This window comes from Leopardus geoffroyi, chromosome C1 (assembly GCF_018350155.1).
Source record: "Leopardus geoffroyi isolate Oge1 chromosome C1, O.geoffroyi_Oge1_pat1.0, whole genome shotgun sequence".
NCBI lineage: Eukaryota > Metazoa > Chordata > Mammalia > Carnivora > Felidae > Leopardus > Leopardus geoffroyi.
In genome coordinates this window covers 84,193,846-84,218,135 of record NC_059328.1, presented here as the reverse complement: position 1 = coordinate 84,218,135, position 24,290 = coordinate 84,193,846, and the positions used below count along the sequence as shown (strand labels likewise).

Here is a 24,290-nt window from a genome sequence, read left to right as displayed (position 1 = left end):
ACGATGAAATTCTCTCTATATTTAATCATCTTACTACTCATTAGAGTTAGTTGAAATCTGGCATATTCCTCTAAATTAAACTATTAAAATGTCAAAAGTTTGTATGATCAAATAAACTGAAATGATTTAAAAAATTTAAGACACTGGAAATATCAGTTGTTACCAAATAAAGGTATCAGGTTTAATAATCACTAGAGCCTTTCCAACTGCACCCACCTAATCTAGGCCTATCCTTTGTTTTAAATAATGGCCACACTACACTAGCATTTCTAGAAAAGAAAAATGTTCTCCCTATCTCATTTTCTCAATTTGTGTATACATAAGTGTGTACCACTGAACCTTTGTAACATACATTCATTCATTTATTTGTTTGTTTATTTAAAGTTTATTTATTTTGAGAGGCAGAGTACGAACAGGGAAGGGGCACAGAGAGAGGGAGAGACAGAACCCCAAGCAGGCTCTGTGCTGTTAGCACAGAGCCTGATGTGGAGCTCGATCCCATGAAACGATAAGATCATGACCTGAGCTGAGATCAAGAGTTGGATGCTTAATCAGTTGAACCACCCAGGTGCCCCTGCAATATTTATTTTTCCATAGAGAGCTTTTATAAAATTCTAAACTGTGCTTACACAGCTCTCTGATTACATTTGTATGCAAACACTTACTGAGTTGCACTGTAATTTGTCTATTAATATATGTCTCCCCAACTAGACTCTGAGCTCAAGGACAGGTACCAACTTACTCCTCCTTTAATCTCCAGCACAGAGAAGCAGTACAGCATGTGGTCAGTACAAATGTGACAAATAAACTGGGGAGCACAAGATATAACAAGATCAAAGAAAAACCTTGAAAAAAATTTTTAAATAGAAACCACTAGTTATGATCACCATATTTTCATGATTTGAATATGAATGAAATATCCTATATAGCTTAGGCTCCCAAGCTACAAAATAAAACATTCCATCATCTTCAAAGGAATCTGACAAGTGGGCTTCACACTCAAAAAACTAAGAAATCCCTCCAGTTTGGGTCAGTGGCAATCATGCCCTGAAAATCAGAACTCAAATTTACAAAGTCTATCATCAAATCCACTTTTCCTTCTGAGCATTTCACAAACATTAGAGTATACCGAAGATTTTAAAACTATTTCTTTGCACCAGCAAATGTAAAGCAGCATACTGATGTTCTACAAAACTCGTAGGTCTCAAGAGTTTCCAGGAGCTTTTCTGAATTGCTATTCCACTTAACTATGCATCAAGAATATTCTTAACAGAATTGGAATTGTGGAATACAGTTAAAACAATTAGCCTCTTGAGATTTAAAAAAAAAAAAAAAAAGACAAATGATAAATAACAAGGGTGGACCAGTAAGTCCTAAAAGAAATTATTAAACTATATTCAGTCACCACAATGACATCACCAAGTGTCAATGCATGGAAAAAAAAAAACATAGAGGGAAATGTACATTCAGCTATGACAACTTTTTCTATATTTCTTTTAACAACCAATCACTAATGATAAAGCAAATTTTCCTACCATCAAATCATATGTTCATTCCTTTTTTTCAATCATTGAACAGCTTTTGTTGAGCACCTACTATGTGCTAAGCACTATCTAGATATATAATAGTGTTGCTATTATATTTTTAAATGTTTATTTAATTTTGAGAGAGAAAGAGCACAAGTAGGGGAGGAGCAGAGAGAAAGAGAGGAAGACATAGAACCTGAAGCAGGCTCCAGGCTCTGAGTTATCAGCGCAGAGCCCGAAGGGGGCTTGAACTCACGAACTGTGAGATCATGACCTGAGCAGAAGTCGGATGCTTAACTGACTGAGCCACGCAGGCGCCCCTGAAGTCTAACTTCTAAAGTAAAATAAAAATAAGAAAATTGAAAAAAGGAAATGGTGACATAAAATAGGAAGAAGGACCTAATTTCCAATATATAAATTTCTCTGCCATGCTTGGACAGGTGTAATATAGAGTACTTTTTCCAAAAAAATCACAGAAAATGTGGAAACCCTATTTTCTGATACATCACTTCTTTGATTTTAAGCTATGATCCACATTGTACATTTAAGACCAACTTCATACAACTACAAAATCTTAAGCTCAGGGCTTACTTTGCCATTATTACTTATAAATGGGAACAAGAACAGCTAATAATTGATTAAAACAAATGGGGACTGGCCATGACTACCTTCAAAATCATATAGAAATCAACAATTTTCTCAACATATCTGGGTATAAGCCACACATGAAAGTGAAATTCTATCTTAATGTTATGTGATACCTCATGTAAGGAGCTTGGAAACCACTACTCAGTCTGAACAAGTAAAATGCTGAATAGACTGAAAAATGAACAACTTTTCTTGGATCTGCAAAACAGGGGAGGACACAGGAAAAACCACTGCCCTCACAACTGGGAAGACAGATGAATACAAGGAATTGTGGGTTACTGGGCACACGCTAAAGAGCAGAAACCACCTCTCACCACCCACTGCTGGGGTAGGGAGACTGGAACTGTAATTGATGAACTGCTGGAGGCTCAGTGTAGACAACTTTAAGAGTTAAAAGCCCCAGGGGGAACCCAGTCATGGGGTCAATATTGTGAGATTTACCCCCAGAAGCTCAACTTGGTTCACTGTAAATATTGAATAAAAACTACTCCTGCTTCTTGCAGAGGAGAATTTTGAAATAGCCAGAGCACTCTGCTCTTCTTAACAAAGGCCTGCCCTCAGAGGAAAATAGTTAACCAGAGCCTAACCTGCTCCGGTATCGTCAGAGACTAACTTAGAGAAAGGGAAATACTCAAGTCCAGCCGACTCTGGCCACTCTGGCCCAAGTAAGCAAGGAGAGAAAACTGAGAAACTCTTGTGAAGTTCACAGTCTAGAGGCACAGGCTCACCAAACGACTGAGACCTGATCACAAAACTGTACAATGCTTCAGGAATAAGAGTTTTTTCTATATTTAGATCGACATAAGTTTTCTATATTTAAAACTATAGAACGTTTCTCCTCCCCCACACCTTACCACATTACTAAAGTCCTGTTTACAGCAGTTCCTTTTACCCAGTATCATGTCTGGTTATTAAGAAAAAAATCCTAATAAAAGGCAAAAAAGACAATTTAAAGAGACAGAGCAAACATCAGAATCAGACATGGCAGGGGTGTTGAAATGGTGAGACCAGGAATTTAAAGCAATGATGATTAATGTGCTCAGTGCTCTAATGGACAAAGTAAACATCACACAAAAACAGATGGGGACTGTAAGCAGAGAGATGGAAACTTCAAGAAAGAACCAAAAAGAAATGCTAACTTAACATTGCTTTACTACACCAGCAAATATGAAGATCGGTCAGAAATTGAACAACTTGGTAATCACATTCTAGTTATTCTACATACCCCTTTCTTCCTTGTAAATTCTCTGAGATATTTTGTCTATCAAATTTATTTTCTGGCTAAAAACTTCAATAAAGTTATTCATTTCCATGAACTCTTCTGGGCGGCTTTTTACTCCTCTCATTGACAGTGCAACAGCTCTGACTGTCTGCCCCATCCTGCTGAGTAATCCAGGCCCTTGCTTCTTGTGAGAAGAGAGCTCCTAGAAACAAACAAACAACCAATTAAATATTTGTGGTGAAGCAATATTCCCAACAAAAGGAAATGTAATTGGAAGGATAAAGATGATAAAAATGTTTCATAGACTTTTTTTCATGTAGTTTGAAGCAGGTGAATTTTATTGGGGTACAGTTCTTCCTCTATCTCCTTGATACTATTCCTTTTCAAAGTACTCGTGTAAAACATGTGCGCAGCTTTCCTCTCAGCATGGATCTTTAAAAGAATAAGGTTTAACAGCAGGAATTGTGCTTAAGGAGATATTGGGGAAGATGAGAGGACAATATGAGATGCAATCCATATTTTATAGCAGGGATTTAATAGAAAATGGTTGAGAGAAGATCTCTTAGGGTCTAAACTGCTCCCTGAAAAAAAAAGGAAAATTTTATTAATTCTTTAGTTATAATAATAGCTAGCATATATTGAGAGCTTCTAGGCACTACACACACACACACACACACACACACACACACACACGTAAACTCACCATAACACTTTGAGGTAGGTTCTACTATGATCCTCGTTTTACAGAAGAAAATACAAGCACAGCAAGGTTAAGGAGATTGCTCAAAGTCCAGGTGAAACTAAGTTATGGACAAGGATTGATCTGATTCCAGAGGCTTCACTGCTAAGCACTAGCCAGCTCTGTCTTCTTAATGTCACTATAAAAGTTTGTAAATAGATACTCCCTGACCATAACTCTCCAACCAAGTGAAGTAGCTAAACTGTGACACTACCTCCACTGGCTGGCTGGCTGTAGAGAAAGATTTTTAATAATATATGTAACTAGCTCTTTCATAGTTAATCTGGGAGGGAGGAGTATAGACGAGCAAAATAGAAGAACCACTATAAAAGGATACACCACACAAAAGTAACCCTTTAGAAGTACAGCGTATTCAAAAAGAACACCAAGAAGAAGACCACATGACTCTGGTGATGGTTATAGCACTCGTTGAAATATAGGTTTGGGATCAAATAAAAGGTTACTCACAAGAAACAAAAACAAAGAATCTATAAATAATAATGCTGACTACCAAATCCACAGATAAAAATATTATATATTATTTATCCAAATATTAAATAATATATTATCTTTCTCCAGATTTACTTTCCTACAGGTCTTACACAAAATAATACATATAAAGTAAACTTGTTTATTTCCTAGGCAGCATGATTTTATGTGTATATAATAATGGATGTCACCCTTGACCAGGTAACACATCTATCCGGGAGTGCTACAGCATCACTTGATAGAGTAAACATTATCAGAGAGAGCATAAGTCACAACTGGCAAGCTATTACTGAGAACTGACTATAGAGAATGCTTCCAGCAGCTTCTAAGGTTCTGGAGTCAGGCCACAAATTCATTTCACATAAGTCTCAAAGGACTTCCAAATAGCAGTACTATTTGTCAAGATTGAGATGAACCACTTTCTAGCTTCTATCACTTTGGCAACAACTGAGAGATACAAAACTCAACATGAGTCAGTAATCATTTAATACTGACCATGTTTCCTATCCATTTTCCTTCTTGGTGAGTTATATTTTCATAGGTGAAAAGAAAAAAGAACAGCATATAAATTTTCTGCATTAGAAATAGATTCACTCTTCCCATCAGGTAATTAAAAGAAAAAATAAGAAAATTGTATTATCTATTTGGCTATCCATCCAACCATCTATCCATTTAATAAAGACTTTTATCCTAACTTGAATAGCCCTAACCCATTTTAAAAGTATATTGTATATGTTCAGTATTGGATAAGTATGCAAGGAATACCCTGACATTTAAAAAAAATTCAGCTACCAAAAGAAATATGAATATGTGTATGTGAGGAAGATAGAAGATGTCTGTAACGTTTATATGTAGATTTGACACAGTTAAATCTTAAATCTGAAGAATACCTCTCCAGTGTTCGATAATCCATCTTAATTCAAGGACACTGCTGATGGATTCATAAACGAAAACCAGAAGAAGCATACAACTAATATACATAAAGACACTAAAGGATTATACGAGTATAAATCAAATTTCTTTACCCAAGCTTGTGCAGTAAGAAATACTTTGAAGTCTTCATTAAATGTTAGAGTTGGGTGATCAGCAATTCGGTTCAGGAACTTATGTAGCGCCTTCCTTCGTGTTTCAATGAAGTCATCATTAAAGCGTTCCACCATACCTTTCACGATAAACTTCTCAGGCAATGGCTGAGGCAAAAAAGTTTTAAAAGGATCTGAGCATTATGTGGCATGGGATTATAAGGAATTCTACACTCTTCCTTTTTGGAAGACTATTTGAGCTTGCATTCATTCCTTATAAAAATAATTTTTCAAAATTCACACTAGAACGAAAACCTGCAAAATTTTAACATATTAGAATAGTTTAGAAAAACAAATCTGGGGGTGCCTGGGTGGCTCAGTTGGTTAAGCATCCCACACTTGATTTCGGCTCAGGTCATAAACCATGGTTCGTGAGCTGGAGCCCTGTGTCCAGCGTGGAACGTGGGCCTCTCTCTCCCTCTGCCGCTCCCCTGCTCACTCACTCTCTCTCTCTCTCTCAAAATAAATAAACATTAAAAAAAGAAAAAAGAAAGAAAAAGAAATCTGTTACATAGATGGAAAGTTTAAAAGCAAAGGTTTCTGGATAAATGAATTACACTGATTTAAAAGTCTGACATTAGTTATAAGCATTCTAATGATTCACAAGACAAAATGGTAGCTACTCTACGGGAAAAATATGTAGACTTACTGGAATAATCAGAGTGGGGTGTGCTTCTTCAAGTTTTCCTTTCAACCAAAGGAAATCTTGATAACGTCTCCTAACTTCAAATTCGCTGGAGTCAAATTCCCCACGAGATGTCTGAAGAAAGGAGGAAAAAATAACGACACATGCAATATAAGACAGAAGACATTTGCCTAATGTTATTTTAGATATGCTGAAATAAATGGGTCTCTAAGAAAAATTAACAAATTCTAATTATTCAGTGTTTGTCACCCTGTACTTTTTTTGCAGTCATCAATTCATATAGCAGATGAAACAAAGCAAACTTTCCAGTATTTCCAGAAAGAAAGCAAACATCATGCTCAAATTTAAAATCCAAACTGAAAAATCTGTCTTAGAGCAGCCATCTGCCTTCCACAAGATTTTAACTACTATTATATTTGGCATGACTTTCTTGCTAACAAGAAAGTGTGTTCTGAATTTAGGTTTCAAATATATTTTTTCTCAAGATGATTAGAATTCAGAATTTGAGGAAAGTCCTATTTTTGTAATTTGGAAAATAACCTGAACATAACTGAGAAAAAATGTTTTCCTGGAATTTGCTCAAATGAATTGCTTTGGTAAAATTTGCTTTTAGTATATGAAAATTCTAACATTTTACAGAGTGATTTTACCACTGTTTAAAAAATGTTATTAATGAAGATTTGATGTGAAAAGAAAATCTTCCTGTCATTTCTCAAGGGATTTTGAGTTATATGCCTAAACTCCTAAAAATTAGGCAAATAAATTAAAATATCCGTTCTCAACAAACCAAAAATCTATGCCAACACATATGACAAAAATAACATGGATACAATATCAACCTCATTTCCACTGCCTGAATCCCAAGCCAAAAAAAAAAAACAACAAAAAACATTATCTGATGCACACTCACTCCCACCAATATCTTAACTAAATTTTTGCATATTAAAAATTATAGAGTGATATGAGGGTGAAATTTTCCTGGAGGAATAATGATGGAATAACACATTGCATACATATTTTGCACTCACCCAAAATATCAATCATCCACACAGATGAATGCAATTATAAAATTAAGTAGTTCAAGTCATAGATGCAATCTTAATTGTCTTGAAATAAGTTCATAAAAGTTATTCTTTCCAAGGTTTATTCTTTTACAATGAATGTTTATAATATCATACAATATATTTTATCAAAACATGTCCTTTTTAGTGGGAAAAAGTGGAGGTAAATGATATGCAGAAGTCTAAGGAACTAAATGTTCACAAAACACTCTGAAATCTTAACTATGGGTACAAGTTATGGAAATGGTAAAAATAGGAAAACTAAATCTAGTAGAAACAAAGTTTAACAACATATATATGAGTTGGTATGTGTACATATACATGCAAATACACACACATGCATACATATATACGCACAGAAAACATGGTCTATAATCACTCATTAAACTTTACTTACTGAACACCTTCTTGTACCAGCCACATATGTATAGGTTTACCACCAATTTCCAAAAGTATAAATTGGCATAACCAATACTAAAATACTCAAAAATTGGGCAGTTCAGAGCTTTAAATGTCCTGGAGAATTTTCAACACTTTAAGTAGAATAATCTGATAAAAATTCCAGCAAGAGGAAGATGTAAAATCAAGTCAAAGAATTGGTTGATTCTGTCCCCATCACTCTGTCTTTGACTTAAAAGAGTTTTCTAACACACTGCAGTAACACAGGAAGAAAACAGAAGATGTACAAATAATGCCTCTAATACAGAATCATTTTCCATGGAAGCTATATCATAAACGGTCTTTAATTTTTCATGTCTGACCATAAAAGCTTGGGTAGTTGAAGTTTAGGACTAATGGACTCATGTGATCTACACCCCAAAAGGCACTCATTCAACAAACACTGACCTTTGGTCAAGGGCAGTTACTCTAGGCTCTGAGGACTTAGAAAGCTGTTTTTGAGGGAAAATGAATTTTACAATCAGGAATATACTTTAATCCCTACTCCACGCTGGCAGGCATTTATGGGTTTGTCTCCATGATGTGGATGTGAGAGAGAAGACACTCATTAAATCTCGAAGCTCTTGTTTCTATATGTAGCAAAGGAAAGCACATCTCTTGATCTCCAAAAGAAAAAATACTTCTTTAGAATAGTCACTTCAGATATTTTAACCTGGAGAATAAAGGGCAATTTCTCATAAGGAGAACAGATGCTAGGAACATGGGCTTCCACATACAATCATTTACAGCCAGGCCATTCTTAAGTATTCTTAAGTAGGAGATTGTCAGTGCACATATGTGCACATGTATATGTGCATTTATCCATATAATCTTAATGTCTATAAATGTAAATTTTAATAAGACTAAAATTTTCTCAGGGAAGCCACCTCTTAACCTCCACATTAGATGGGGTGCTCATGCTCATAAAATCCTATATTTTTCTCCCATAGCATTTATAACTATAATTAAATAATTAAGCATGTAATTGTTTAACATCCATCACCCCCCTAGATTGAGAGCTCCATGAAGGCAGAGGGTATGTCTGTCTTGTTTGCTGGTGTAATCTCAATATACACACACAGTACCTGGGACATAATTGGCACTCAGCAAAACTTCACTGAATATATGAGAGAGTGAATAAATGATAAAAAGTGATTAACAAATCAGGATACTTGGGTGGCTCAGTCAGTTAAGCAGCCGACTTTGGCTCAGGTCACGATCCTCAACACCTCAGTGATGAGTTCGAGCCCCATTTCAGGCTCTGTGCTGACAGCTTGGAGTCTAGAGCCTGTTTTGGTTTTTGTGTCTCCCTATCTCTCTGCCCCTCCCCTCCTTGCACTCTGTCTCTCTCTCTCTCTCTCTCACAAATGAACAAATATTTAAAAAATTTTAAAAAGTGATTAACAAAAAAAAGACTATATTATACATCCACAAAATGTTTATATATTTGTATCTGCAATGCATATTTTAGTATATGTAGGCATAGTCCATATATTGGATGCAGTAAAAATAATCAAAGTAGAACAAAGGGACTTTTTCATAACAGTGAAACTGAAAGACAGTGTGTCATAACCATAAAGAGATGCATAAAAGTATAACAGAAAACACGCATAGTGTGAAAGTAAATGGTCTGGATTTAAATCCCAGCTCAGGTAATCACTATAGTGTGTAACCTTTGGCAACTTACAGAGCTTCGATGTCCTCATGCACAAAATGGGGGTAAATCATAACATCTAGGTCCTAGGATCATTGTTAGACTTTAAACAAGTGAATACACATAAAGCGGTCAGAACATTGCCTGGCCCAAAGTAATCACACAATAAATGTTAGTTACACACACTGTAATATTATCAATATTTACTACTACTACTATTGCTGCTGCTGCTATAAGGGCAGTACATCATTTAAAATATGGTGTATGGGGCGCCTGGGTGGCTCAGTCGGTTGAGCATCCGACTTCGGCTCAGGTCATGATCTCACAGTCTGTGGGTTCGAGCCCCACGTCGGACTCTGTGCTGACAGCTCAGAGCCTGGAGCCTGTTTCAGATTCTGTGTCTCCCTCTTTCTCTGACCCTCCCTGTTCATGCTCTCTCTCTCTCTGTCTCAAAAATAAATAAATGTTAAAAAATAAAAAAAATTAAAAAAATAAATAAATAAATAAAATATGGTGTAAATACAGATATTATATGTCTATGATTAGAGTAAAATTCACTGGGTAGCTTATAAAAACAGTGTCTTTCTAAAAGAAACAAATAATGGGGCGCCTGGATGGCGCAGTCGGTTAAGCGTCCGACTTCAGCCAGGTCACGATCTCGCAGTCTGTGAGTTCGAGCCCCGCGTCAGGCTCTGGGCTGATGGCTCAGAGCCTGGAGCCTGTTTCCGATTCTGTGTCTCCCTCTCTCTCTCTGCCCCTCCCCCGTTCATGCTCTGTCTCTCTCTGTCCCAAAAATAGATAAACGTTGAAAAAAAAAAAATTTAAAAAAAATAAAAGAAACAAATAATGATGGGAAAATAATTCAGCTACACAAATTCTTTGCCAGGAAGGATGATGACAATGGATGCTTTTAATTAAAATAGTAATACCAGGAGAAATCTGGTCCTATTTTTAGCAATATGTCTGTATAAACACATTAAATATTCACAACCACCCTCCAAGCCTAGTACTGTTATCTTATTTACAACTGCGGAAACTAAGCATAGAGAGGTTAATTAAATTGCCCAAAAGACATAGCAAGAAAGGGGAGTAATCAAGATTGAATTCCATGCTATCTTGTTCTACAACCTCTTGATAGGAGTATGATACTATAAATTTCTTCACTCACCCATTGACCAAAAAGTTAAATTGCTTACTCACTATATCCTAAGAATTGTGTTTGGAAATGCGGATAACTGAAGATATAACTACTTTCCTTGAGAAGCTCACATACTTGTTGGGAATAAAATAAACACACAGTTACCTACTCACATACAGGTAGGTGGCAATTACTGAATACTTATTATGTGTCAGGCATTTTGCTAAGTGTTATATGTCGATGACCAATCCTAAATCAATTCTTACAGCAACTCTGCAGGACCAGGTTTGATTGTCATTTCCATTTTTTAGATTAAAAAAAAAAACAACAAAAACCTTGAGGCTTAGAAGGATTAAATATAGGCTTAAAATTTCTTTGCTATACTGACTCCAGTGTTTTACATCCTTTAAGAATTCAATTAGAACAGCATGAGAAAACAGAAGAAAGAAAGAGGCTTCCAGCCTACAGATGCAGGGGGCAGGGCCATGGCATGCATTATCTCCAGCTGTGTCTTGGAAAATAAACATTAGTTCTTCTGTTTAGAAGAGGAAGGACATAACAGAGAGAAGGAAAAGTATATGCAAAGTCATGAGAATAAGAAATACCCTAGGGTATTCAGGCAACAAAAATAGGTCTAGATGAGTGGAGGGCAGGGGTATTAAAAATGGGGATTTAAAGAGAGTAGTCTTACAGGAGTAGGTTGGCATCAGACTGAGAAATTCTTGATATGTCATACAAAGGAATTTGCACTTTGTTCTGTAGGAAATGAGGAACCCAGAAGGGTTTTAAGAACCTGAGTGAAGAGATCAAATACATGCACTTTTTACGACACATAACTAGAAGTGGTGTAGAATTTGCACTGGGAGAAGTGATTATAGGAAGATGGTCCAAAACCTTCTCAGCTACAAAAGGGATGTAGGGTGTCACCTCAAAAAGAGAATACTATATTTTATGAATATAATTGCTAAAGGTTGCTATTACATGAAGGGTTTTAAAAAACAGTTACCTGACTTGGTTGTTTTATTCTGGCAGAAGTAAACTCTCTTTTTGCAGAGACTTGCCCTAGGATCAAGGAGAGATTTCGATTCTACATTTACTCTGCATTTGAATTAGTGGACAACTAGCAGTATCTTATACATAAGATAAAGTGGTCACTGGCTCTTATTTGGAAAGAAAATGAAATTATATTTTGTAATCTTCAGAAAAAATGCTACATTAAAATATCACATCATGTTGTTAACTAGTTTTCTTTATTAGCAACCTGAAGCTCTTCTTTTCCAAAGACATTTCTTTATATTTTTTAAACTAAAAATAAAATGTTCCTGTTTAAAAAAAATTAATGCTTATTTATTATTTTTTTTTTTATTTTTTTTTTCAACGTTTATTTATTTTTGGGACAGAGAGAGAGACAGAGCATGAACAGGGGAGGGGCAGAGAGAGAAGGAGACACAGAATCGGAAACAGGCTCCAGGCTCTGAGCCATCAGCCCAGAGCCTGATGCGGGGCTCGAACTCACGGACCGCGAGATCGTGACCTGGCTGAAGTCGGACGCTTAACCGACTGCGCCACCCAGGCGCCCCAATGCTTATTTATTTTTGAGAGAGAGAGACAGAGACAGAGAACAAGCCAGGAAGGACAGAGAGAGAGGGAGACAGAATCCGAAGCAGGCTCCAGGTTCCGAGCTGTCAGCACAGAGGCCAAGACAGGGCTCAAACTCACGAGCTTTGAGATCATGACCTGAGCTGAAGTTGGATGCTCAACTGACTAAGCCACCCAGGTGCCCTAAATGTTCCTGTTTCAACATGCACCACTGCTAAAAACAATGAGTGACTGCGGCGCCTGGGTGGCCCAGGGGGTTGAGCATCTGACTTCACCTCAGGTCATGATCTCATTGTTCGTGAGTTCAGGCCCCATATTAGGCTCTCTGCTGTCGGCCCAGAGCCCACTTCAGATCCTCTGTCCTCCTCTCTCTGCCCTTACCCCACTTTCTCACATGTGCACACGTGCTCTCTCTCCCCCTCTCTCAAAAGTGAATAAACGTTAAAAAAAAATGAGTGACCATATGTGGAATTTGAGAAACTCAACAGATGAACAAAGGGGAAGGGAAGGAAAAATAAGATAAAAACAGAGAGGGAGGCAAACTATAAGAGACTCTTAAATACAGACAGCAAACTGAGTGCTAATGGAAGGGAGGTGGGTGGGGGGATGGATTAAATGAGTGATGGGCTTTAAGGACGGCACTTTTGAGATGAGCACTGGGTGTCATATGTAAGAGATGAATCAGGGGGTTCTACTCCTGAAGCCAAGACTACACTGTATGTTACCTAATTTGAATTTAAATTTAAAAAAAAGTGTTGAAATTTGAATTTCACTGATTTCATACAGAACAAGTACAGATTAGATGCAACATCTTACCAAAAGTTCAGAGAACAACTGATTCAAGAAGGTGCTTATTAAAGATTTACCTTAGTAATAATCCTGTAAGTAATGAAAGTTTCAATTGTGGTAACATGGCTTTCAGGTTCATCAACTGTAATGAAAAGATCTTTCAAATCTGGCTCATCTTCAAACTTGATTTGGTTAATCATTGATAGAGGGGACGTTGGCATCATAGGGCTGAAGGAATTCATGTCCATTAACGAGGCATCCTAAGAAATAAAACACATTCAAAAATTAACATCTATGGAAGAAACAATTTAAAATCCTGTTTTTCTTATACACAACGAGTACTAATGAAATATGTCAAGAACAAAAAGGATGATTGGGTTCCTGGTTAAATATGGTATGTCAAACATGTATTTTTATCTCTGCTTCCTCTTAAAATCCCACTATAAAAATGACAACAAAGAAGTAAACAAATTAAAGCAAACTAAGACAAAAAGGCATAAAAGACATAAACCCTCAAGGTAAAAAAAGAGGGAGACAGAGAGAGATGAAGCAAACAAAAGCAACTACTTTTTGGAAACTAGAAATCTGACTGAGGGGTAACTGAAATAGCAGTGCAAAGAAAGCTGAACAGTAAACCTAGGAGTTAATGGTAAACCTAGAAGGCATGTTTATAAGACAGAATCCCAGAGAGACTTAAGAATTACATGGGGCGCCTGGGTGGCGCAGTCGGTTAAGCGTCCAACTTCAGCCACGTCACGATCTCGCAGTCCGTGAGTTCGAGCCCCGCGTCGGGCTCTGGGCTGATGGCTCAGAGCCTGGAGCCTGTTTCCGATTCTGTGTGTGTGTCTCTCTCTCTCTCTCTGCCCCTCCCCCGTTCATGCTCTGTCTCTCTCTGTCCCAAAAATAAATAAAAACGTTGGGAAAAAAAAAAAAAAAAGAATTACAGGCATCAGAAACCCATGGACACAGAGTGCTGACAGAGCTAAAACCAGAGGACTGATTGAGAAGCTAATAAAACAAAAGAGAGTCAGTACCTTAGATTCCCTCACCTACCCCAAGCCACCAGGTGACATTTCTTCCCCAGTTTTGCAAAAAAGTGGAAGTTTACTTTCTGAAATGTCTCTGAAAAGGGTGCCAGGCAGAAGGGAGGAAGAGATAGCAAAGAAAAGTCCTACATACGAGATGGGAAGATAGCCAACTCTCTCCCCTCATCTGGCCCTATGAATTCTGGCATCAATGCACAAAATTCCACCCAGTGGTTGGAGGGTTCCTCTCTTAGCTTGCCATTCCAAGAAAAAAACTAACAGTTGCAGTCCCTGATAAGTGAGCCAGGTCTCTGCATAATCACCCTGCTCTGAAGCCCTTACCATACATGATGAATATCTACTCCGCTTTTTATTACCTGATGTAGAAACTACAAAATATCTAAATATGCGAAAAGCCTCTGATATGAAAGAAAGATTCACAAACAGAAGACAGGAAGCAGTTAGAGAACAGAATGCTTAAAAAAATGGATGAAATCATCAGAGATAAGAATGATATCAAATTCATGAATAAAAACAGGAGTTATATTGTTAAAAAATTCAGAAAACAGCAGCAAGACAATAAAAAAGGAGGCTCATGAAAATTGAAATATGATAATAGGATAACTACTCAACAGGAAGTTTGAAAGATAGAACTCAAGAACTAAGTTGAATTAAAAGGACAAAAGATGGAAAGGAGAAGGAAGTGTTTTTAAAAATTAAGGGATCCAGGCAGGTAGTGCCTGAATAAAATGAATTCCATAAAATGAAGAGGAAAATGTGCTTTGAAATGAAGTGTTTCCAGGTTGACAGGGCTTTTCCTGCCTCCTCAAAATGAATGGGGGCAGTGGTGGGGTTGGAAGTGCTCCTGCAATTACCATGACATTGCATAATACAGGTTAGCTTCCAGAGAGAATATAAACAAGTAAAATACAACAGAAATCTCAGGAATCAGAATGGCTCCAGATTTCTCAATGGTAACACGGGACACTAAATGACAATAAAATATCTTCCAAATTTTGAGAGGAGAATATCTTCTACCTAGAACTCTATATAGCCAGACAAATTGTCATTCAAGTATACAAGTAGATTAAAGTCATTTCAGATATAAAAGATTTCAAAAACTGATTTCCCATCCATTTATTCTTTGGAAGCTTCTTTAATTTTCCAAAATTATATGAAGGCATATAACAAGAGGAAATAGGATCTAAAAACAGGAGATTCAACAGAAAAGAGAACTACATGAAATTCTTTGGATGATCATGAAATTATGTTCCACGTTGACAGCTTTGCAGCAGAACTAAAGAACAACCTATACAGACTGGGTCAGGAAGACAGAGTCACCAGGGAGGCAGGGAGATGAATAGGGAAAAAGAATAAGGGAAGAGAGGCAGGAAGGGAGGTGGATAGAGAGAAAGAGACAGGGGAGTGAGCAAAGGAAGGAGGAAAAAAAAGAGAAGGAAGGAAGGAAGGAAGGAAGGAGAAGGGGAGGGAGGGGAGGGGAGGGGAGGGGAGGGGAGAGGAGAGGAGAGGAGAGGAGAGGAGAGGAGAGGGAGGGGGAGAATGGGAGGGAGTGGAAGAAGGAAGGAAGGAAGGAAGGAAGAAAGGAAGGGAGGGAGGGAGGGAGGGAGGGAGGAAGGAAGGGAAAGGAAAGGAAGGCAGGTGACAGAGTACCTGATATGTTTAAACATGACAGGAAGCATGCCATGTTAGATATTGTAGATGAATTGTGATGGGTGTAAAGAAAGCCAAGATGGAAAGAATGCAAGAGAAGTAGAAAGGAAGGGATAGAGAAAATGAATGAATGAAGGAATAATGAATGGTGAACTCTCAAGAAAACAAAAGGTGTACAAGAATTAAAATGTAATCATAGTTCACTCTATGGCCTTGACTTTGAATAAAAATAAATTGTTCTTAATTTTGAATTTAACTAAAAATGGTGATATAATTATACTTATGGTCAGAAGAAAAAATATATATATACTGTATATGTTTGAGGGGAAGAGACACTGCCTATAAAATAGCTTCAAAAATGCAATTACTATGATGGAAAAAAAGGAAGATGAGAAACTATTCCAGACTGAAGACCAAAGAGACATAATAGCTAAACACAACATGTGATCTTGAACTGGATTCTGTACCAAAGGAGGAGAACCTTTGTTTTTTTCTTTCTGAACTGTTATTGGGACAACTGGAGAAATGTGAAAGGATCTGTGGATGGGAATGTGGTATTGTGTCAGTATGGTTTCCTGATTTGTATATGCATACTGTGATTAAGTAGGAGAGTGTCCCTGTTTTTTTAAAAAAAAAAATACACACAGATCTATTTAGGAGTAATCGAACAGCAAGTCTCCAATGTACTCAACTTAGCATACAGACAGATAAAGCGAAAGTTGTGAAATGGCAATAATTGGGAAATCTAGGTTCTTTGTGATATTCTTGCAACTTTTCTCCTAGTTTGAAATTATTTCAAAATAAAAAAGTATATTTATAGTTTTTAAAAGTCAAATAATTCTACAGAGTTTAAAATAAAACAAGACAAATTAAAAATTAAAAAGCAGCTTCCTCTTCTCTAGAATTGCTATTCCCATGTCATGCTTCTCAGAAGGAAATGCAGAACTCTATTTGCTGTTCTTTTTCCTTGTTACATTCCTTATTTGAAAATAATATATGTATTGCTTTTTTTTTTTTCTTCCAATTTTGACATTATCAGTAGGTTTCCTACTAAGGAGAATAAAGAGTATTTATTTACTTAATTATGTGAGTATAGACTCACAATTCCTATGTTACTCAATGGGTTGTAATCCATAAATACGGTAATTTATTTTGATGTTGTAAGTATCCAAACCTGCCTAGTGGGAGCTCCTTAATGCTGGCACCTATGTGTTTTTGATATGTCTTCATTATTCCAGAGCACTTTATATAACATAACTTGGCAAAATAAGATGTTTCAGGTTTACCTTATATTTTCCCTGACCCAGTTATAGAATCAGATATTTCTCCAAGGAGCTCTGGTTCCTTTTAGAGGAAATTGGAATTTGGAAACCAAAATATGAATGATAGGAAACGTATGTATAACACACACACACACACACACACACACACACACACACACATGCAGATACACATCTGGATGTAGATATATACAGATCGATAGAAATATAAATAGATATTAAATCCTATGAGTTCACACTGGATACCTCCAATTACAATTTGACACCATTTGACTTTTCCAGCCTCCCCTCTTTCCATATTTGTAACTCTTCTGCAGCAGAGAGAAGCCTGGCTCCCATTATCCTGAAGATATTTACTTATATGCTCAATCTTCCTACCTGTAACTAATCTCCTATCCAGGCCAGCTGTCTTCTCAGACCTGACCACATAAGCCAAGGCAGCCTATATTCACTCACAACCACACTGGATCCCTCGTCAGCCCCAATCCTACTGGCTACTTCCTTGGACATGCTGGTTGTCTCCTGAGGCATCATTTTTTTTTTTAATGTTTATTTATTTTTGAGAGAGAGAGAGAGAGAGAGAGAGAGAGAGAGAGAGAGAGTATGAGCTGGGGGAGGGGCAGAGAGAGAAGGAGACACAGAATCCAAAGCAGGCTCCAGGCTCTGAGCTGTCAGCACAGAGCCCGACGCGGGGCTCGAACTCGCAAGCTGTGAGATCATGACCTGAGCTGAAGTTGGAAGTTTAACCAACTGAGCCACCCAGGTGCCCCATCCTCAGGCATCATTTTAAAGAAAGGGAAGGGAAGGCTGGATGTTATTTTTTTAACAAAAAATTTTAAATGAAACCAAAGGATAATATGCAGTAAATGTTAAATACATCTTTTCATATGTAAAGATAAAACTAACAGTATCAATATGACATCTGAGTTATTTCTTCAGTAGTATATAATGATGTTTCCAACTCTATACTTTTTCTTTTAAATACAACTCTTAGTCTCTAAAATTAAGAATCCAGATTTCAGAATCAAAAATTTTGTCTTTTGTTACGTTATGAACAGACTAAAGTTAACCAACACAGGTAGAGATGAATTCTGCAATCAAGTCCATCAAACTTAGCAACAGAGTTGGCCAGTCCTAGCTGGAAAAACAAAACAAAACAAAACTACATTACATTACATTACATTACATTACATTACATTACATTACAAAGGAGGCCAAAAACTAGGTTCTAGTTCCTTCTCTGACACTGACTAAACAGGTAACTTTGAACAATTAATTCAGCCTTTCAAGGTTAAATTGAGGAGATGGAGCTAAAAATCTGCAAAATCTCTCCCACCTCAAAGGCTAAAATAATACAACTTCTAAATGCATTAATATAGGAAATTGTAGCAGATCCTGACATTTTAAGAGAAGGAACTTTCTCGCAGTACTAGGAATGAAAAAAAGATTGAAATCATAATATGGACTTATTTTTCCCCTCAAAACAAATCAACTTAAATCCTTTGGAAGCATCAGTTACATCCAGAGCCCTGTTCTCAAGGCTCTTTCCACACAAAAAGTTAGTTATGTGAACTACAATACAGCATTTGGTTAACCCCTCAATGCAATAATACAGGAGATATTAGGGTAAGACACACCAGGTGAAGAGATAAGAACAACAGTTGCTCAAATTAAGAACGTTCAGATTAGCGGCACTTGGGTGGCTCAGCTGGTTAAGCGTTGGACTTTGGCTCAGGTCACAATCTCACAGTTCATGGGTTCCAGCCCCACATGGGGATCTGTGCTGACAGCTTGGAGCTCAGAGCCTGCTTGGGATTCTGTGTCTCCCTCTCTCTGCCCCTCCTAAGCTTGCACTCTGTTTCTCTCTCCCTCTCTCTCTCTTTAAAAAATAAATACGCATTGAAAAATTAAAAAAAAAATTTCAGGTTATTGTGATTACAAAATGATTTGTGAAAGGAAAAACATTGAGGTATGACTTAGACCAAGGAATAGAAGACAACTAAGACAATAAGTGGGTTAATCAGACACAGAAAAACATAGAGACAATAAATGTTTTGCAACAAAGTTTAGCAAAATAAATTATGGTATATCCCTATGATAGGCTACCATAAAGTCTATCCATGTGATAGAATACAACAAAGTGAATAAAAGTAATGTTTTAGAAGTAACTTAGAACACAGTTGCTGGAAAAAGGTTCACAGTATGTTATTAAAAGAAAATAACATAAAATTTGTACAGTTAGATTCTTATGTGTATATGTGTGCTTATGTGCGTGACAGAGAGGATAGGAGAAACAGAAAGTGAGAGAGTGAGAGAGAGAGAGAGATAGCACAAACTTACAAGCTATACCAAAAAAGTTAGCAGAAGTTATTTCAGGTGTTGGAATTGCTGTTGAGGTTAATATTTTTCTATGAGTTTCTATATTTCCAAATATTCTAAAATAAACATATGTGGAGAAAGATATTAAAATTGCTAGTGTCAACACTGTGCAAAATATGTTCAAAGACAGTAGGAACTACTGGAATAAGTTAAAACAGTTCTCTATGGCCATTGGGCAAAAAAAACTCGGATTATATTTGACTTCTTAACTCATCAATGCTGCATAATTAAATAGGAAATTTAAAATGTCTGGGATCACATTGGGCTTATCAAAATAAATTATGGAATGCTAACACAATGGAACACTAAACAGCCATTAAAAACATAATTTAGAGGTTCCAAATAAATGTGCCATCAGCATGCACAAAACTCTCTATATACAGTATATATCGAATACAGTATAGCCACTTCATTACTTAAGTACACGTTTTTGCAATCCAAAGAGGATTTTCGCTCACATGGAAAAAGGGGAAAATAGTGTTCAGTAACTGTTCTGCAGCAAGCCCTCATAGAGGTAGTGTACATCCCAAGCAGTGAGGGTGGCGCCATCAAGCTCCTTCCCCAGGAACTACACAGCGTTGTGGCGTCAAACTCCATGACTTGAACTGTGCCTATGTGCATCTGTGCTTTATCCCAATTTATTTTGTGCATCCTTTAGCAAAATGTATCCTAAGCTTTCGGAAAAGCCTAAGAGAGGTTGTTTTTTGGGTCTTGGAATGCTCAAAAACTTTCTCCATAATAGATTAATGGAAATTGCTCCTTTGCTTTATATCATTTTCGCTTACAAAAGGTTTCACAAGAATGCTCTACTTTGAGATAGTGGGGTGTGGGGGTAAAGGCTGTAGTAGCTTTTAAAGCTGACAAATTTTAATTTGATGAGCAAACGTACTTTAAATTTCCCTGACACTGCACACAACTGTGTGCTTTGGTATTCTTTGTAATCACCCTCTTAACTCACCACAACCCATTTCTTATACCTACTACATAATTTAGCATTCTATTTCTTTCTGCTTAAAATGCATCCTTTTGTAGAGTGGGAAAGATCTGCATGAATTTCCAAAGGCTCACAATTCCAGTGAGCATAGTGTGGTGTCAAAAATATGCTTCAATATCGAGCAGAGGAAGAAAATTACAGGCTGAAATTTAGCAACATCCAAGATTTCAGTAGAAGGATTTAAATTACTATGAATCACTCAAGAACATTCTTAAAACCTCAATAAAACTGACTATCCGAAGAGTTTTATATTCACTTCAAAAAAAAGTTAAGAAAATATAATGACAATACTTAAAAGATTTACATTTCGACAGGAATAAGAGAAGAAAATAAGTGTTTGAGAAGATCCAAAGAAGCAATTAACCAAAAAAGCCCTCCATTTAACCTTTTGTAGTGGATGCTTTTCAGGGGAAATGGATCATTAAAATTTGTTCTTTATAAACAAAGGTCTCGCCCCCACAATAATGTGGGCTCCTTTCTCCTGTTAGCTATCTCTTTCTCTCTCCCCACCCCCACCCCCAAACTTTATTTATACATTCATTTATTCTTAGCATTTAGATAGATGTCCATTATCTTATGATGTTTTGGACAATGAAAGTACATAATTTCATTTTCTTTCCTCAAGAGATAAAAGCAGAAGGGAACTTATCTGTGTGGTAATTCTCTACTTCTTAAATAACATTGAATATCTTTCTTACAGCTAGCATAGTGAAAACACACACGTGCATGCACACATACCCCAAAAATCTTGGGATGATTTCAGGGTGAGATGTGAACATGTATAATAGTGAAGCCAAATTATTGCAAGAAGTCACTGTCTTTTACCCTTACTCCAAACCAACACATCCATCTAAAGAGAAACCACTTAAATGACTTTACTGAAATAAACAGACATTAGTTAGAATTGTGTTAACATGATATTGACATGTATTGACACAATCACTTACCAACTAAGTATAAGTTTTCCTTGTTGTTACTTTTTTTTTTTTTGAAGTTTATTTATTTTTCAGAGAAAGAGAGAGAGAGAGCGTGAGTGCATGCCCGTGAGTGGGGGAAGGGGCATAGAGAGGAAAGAGAGAATCCCAAGCAGGTTCTGCACTGCCAGCAAAGAGCCCGATGGGGTTTCCAACCCACGAACCGTGAGATCATGAGCTGAGACCAAGATATGGATGCTTAACTCACTGAGCCACCCAGGCACCCCTACTTTTGGTTTATTATAAGCATTGGTTATAGGTCAAATTGTGTCCTTCCAAAATTGACCTAACACCCCATACCTCAGAATGTGACCTTATTTGGAGACAGGGTCTTCATAGGGGATATCAAGTCAAAATGTGGTCATTGGGGTGGGTCCTGATGCAATATAACCAGTGTCATTATAAGAAGGACAAATTTGGACACAGAGACATGTACAGAGGGAAGACAATGTTAAGGAACGCAAGGAGAAGACAGCCATCTACAAGTCAGGTTGAGAGGCCTGGAACAGATCCTTCCCTCATCCCTCAGAAGGAACCAACTCCTTTGACACCTTGATTCCAGACTTCTAGGTTCCAGAACTGTGAAAAAAATAAACGTCTCTTATTTCAGATACCTAATCTATGTACTCTGTTATGGCAGCCTAGCAAACTGACAGCATTTCTATACATAGAGTAGTACACAATAAAGATGTAAGGAAGGAAGCAAGGGTAGAAAAGAAGGAAGGAGTGATGATTACAGTATTTCATCCTTGCTCCATTCACTCATTTTCTTACAGGTTAACAAGCAACTCCAATAATTTCTGAGATACGTTTTTGCCTCTCTCCTTTAATGCTCTCAGATGGTTTCAAAGTTCTACTACTGAAATAAATAAAATATATAGCTGAAATTTAAAATAAACAATGGCTTGCCAATATTTGAATACTCAGGAGATAAATACTAAAGAAACAGGTTAAAAGGTTAGATATGACCTTCCTAAGAGTTGTCCTTCCTATCTCTCAGTAAAAGGCTACTTGGGAACATCTCATAAATATAACATGAATTACTCTGATAATACTAAATCCTATCCACCATCTGTGCACAAACAGCTATTTTCTTTTTACAAGTAGAGGGAAAAAAATCAATGTGAGAAGTGTGATAAATCAGAATCATGGCATGAAAAGGCCATGCAAATAAAATTTGCTGATGCGCAAGAAACACGCACACCAAGAGACATCTGGTAAAAAAGCAACTTAAAGTGGAAGGAGTTTGAGAAACTGTGTTATGAGGGACACTCATCCTGATGGGCCTAAATTTAGACTTACCAGCTGTGTTTTGGTTTACAGCTCCTTCCAATCTGCCTGCTTATAATAATAATAAAAAATCAGAAAGGCCTTCTGTGGAACACTGTTGAAAATGTGATTGGGGGAAAAGCCAGCCTGTGTCGTGTTCTATAAAGGGGCATACAACACTCTAATCTTGTTTGACATAATTTCCAGGGCTATGTAGTATATATACCCTTGTATGCATATACCATAATTTATTTATCCATTTTTCTGTTTCTAGCATTTCTATTTTCTAACAGTGTTGCCTTGAATGTACTTGGACTTCCTCAGGTTTTGTGCCCTACAAAGCTATATTCTAACCATAGAAATTTTTCAAATCATTTTATTTGACATAACAAATGATGTTATTTGTTATCAGTCCACCTCCCCCAAAATGTAGTGTACTTAAAAAAAGAGTTTCTAGTAAGTCAGAAGGTCATATCTCACCTTAGATCATAGAAGATTAAGGAGAGGATTAAAAAATATGAATCAATGTGTTATACACATCACTTGCTTGAAAGTTTTATACGAACTATCTTATGTAAACCTTACCACAACCCTTTAGAGTATGTTCCATTTCTCAGCTCCTCCCCCCCACACCTATTTTTAACCAGATAGCAATACTTATGATTTGTAATTTTACAATGGTGAGAAAGGAATACATGTTCAGTAGAAACCATACTTTGGTGTTGAATTTTGATCTTTTCTTGGGCTAGTGATATGTGTGCAGTATGATACTCTCAGGTTGCTGGACAGCAGCGTCCCAGTTAGCCATATCATCACAAAGGTAAATAGTCAATATACTTACAACCATGCTGTACCCATACAACCAATCTGTTTTTCACTTTCAGTACAGTATTCAACAAATTCATTATCTCAGGCCAATGAGATATTCACCACTTTATTATAAAATAGGCTTTGTGTTAGATGATTTTGCCCAACTGTAGGCTAATGTAAATATTCTGAGCATGTGTAAGGTAAGCTAGGCTAGCTATGATGTTTGGTAGGTTAGGTGTATTAAATACATTTATAACTTATACTACTTTCAATTTATGATGGGTTTTCCAGGATGAAACACCAATGTAAATGAAGAAGAGCTGTATATATTTTTGCATGCATGAAAATACTCCATAATAAAATTCATTTAAAAAGTTATAAAAGGTGTGTCCAAATAGAATAAGGATATATTCTTTACACTCAGACACACACACACACACACACACACACACACAAACTTACTGTCTTTACTCACCTCATAAAGAATACTGCATATATAAGCAAGGACAAATAAGTAACACGTAAGATGATAAGGCTGAAAGGCGAGGCTCCCTCACTACGTGTGTCCTCCAAACCACTGGTGTACCTGTATGTGTGCCTTACCAATATGTCATATTACTGCATGCTGAAGCCATTTAAAGCCACTAATGTTAAATCCACAAATGACAAAGGTCTCCTAAACTTGTCTTAAAGTAAGTTTGGGGTACTGGATAACATACTAAACACAGTATCAGCCAACTACCTATTATAGATTCAGTGATGACTAAGCAGAAGTGGAGCAAGCCAGGAAAAAGAATTATTCTAACCAGAATTCTTTGAAGAAGTTGAAAATATGTCCTATGGGCAGATAACACTGC

General features: G+C 36.8%; 1 protein-coding gene across 7 annotated transcripts in view; it reads right to left on the bottom strand.

The window, feature by feature from the left end:
• The window catches only part of SNX7 (sorting nexin 7), a 306,074-nt gene that overhangs the window by 201,031 nt on the left and 80,753 nt on the right, over positions 1-24,290 (bottom strand). For all 7 annotated transcript variants that reach the window (XR_006712522.1, XR_006712521.1, XM_045478386.1 and 4 more), the window contains 4 exons: positions 13,109-13,291; positions 6,356-6,466; positions 5,650-5,814; positions 3,400-3,598 (listed from right to left, as the gene is read on the bottom strand). Coding sequence is in view for 5 of the 7 variants with exons in the window: in XM_045478385.1 (XP_045334341.1) it covers positions 3,400-3,598; positions 5,650-5,814; positions 6,356-6,466; positions 13,109-13,291 (658 nt within the window). In the remaining 2 variants the exon portion in view is untranslated. The remainder of the gene's footprint in view (positions 1-3,399; positions 3,599-5,649; positions 5,815-6,355; positions 6,467-13,108; positions 13,292-24,290) is intronic.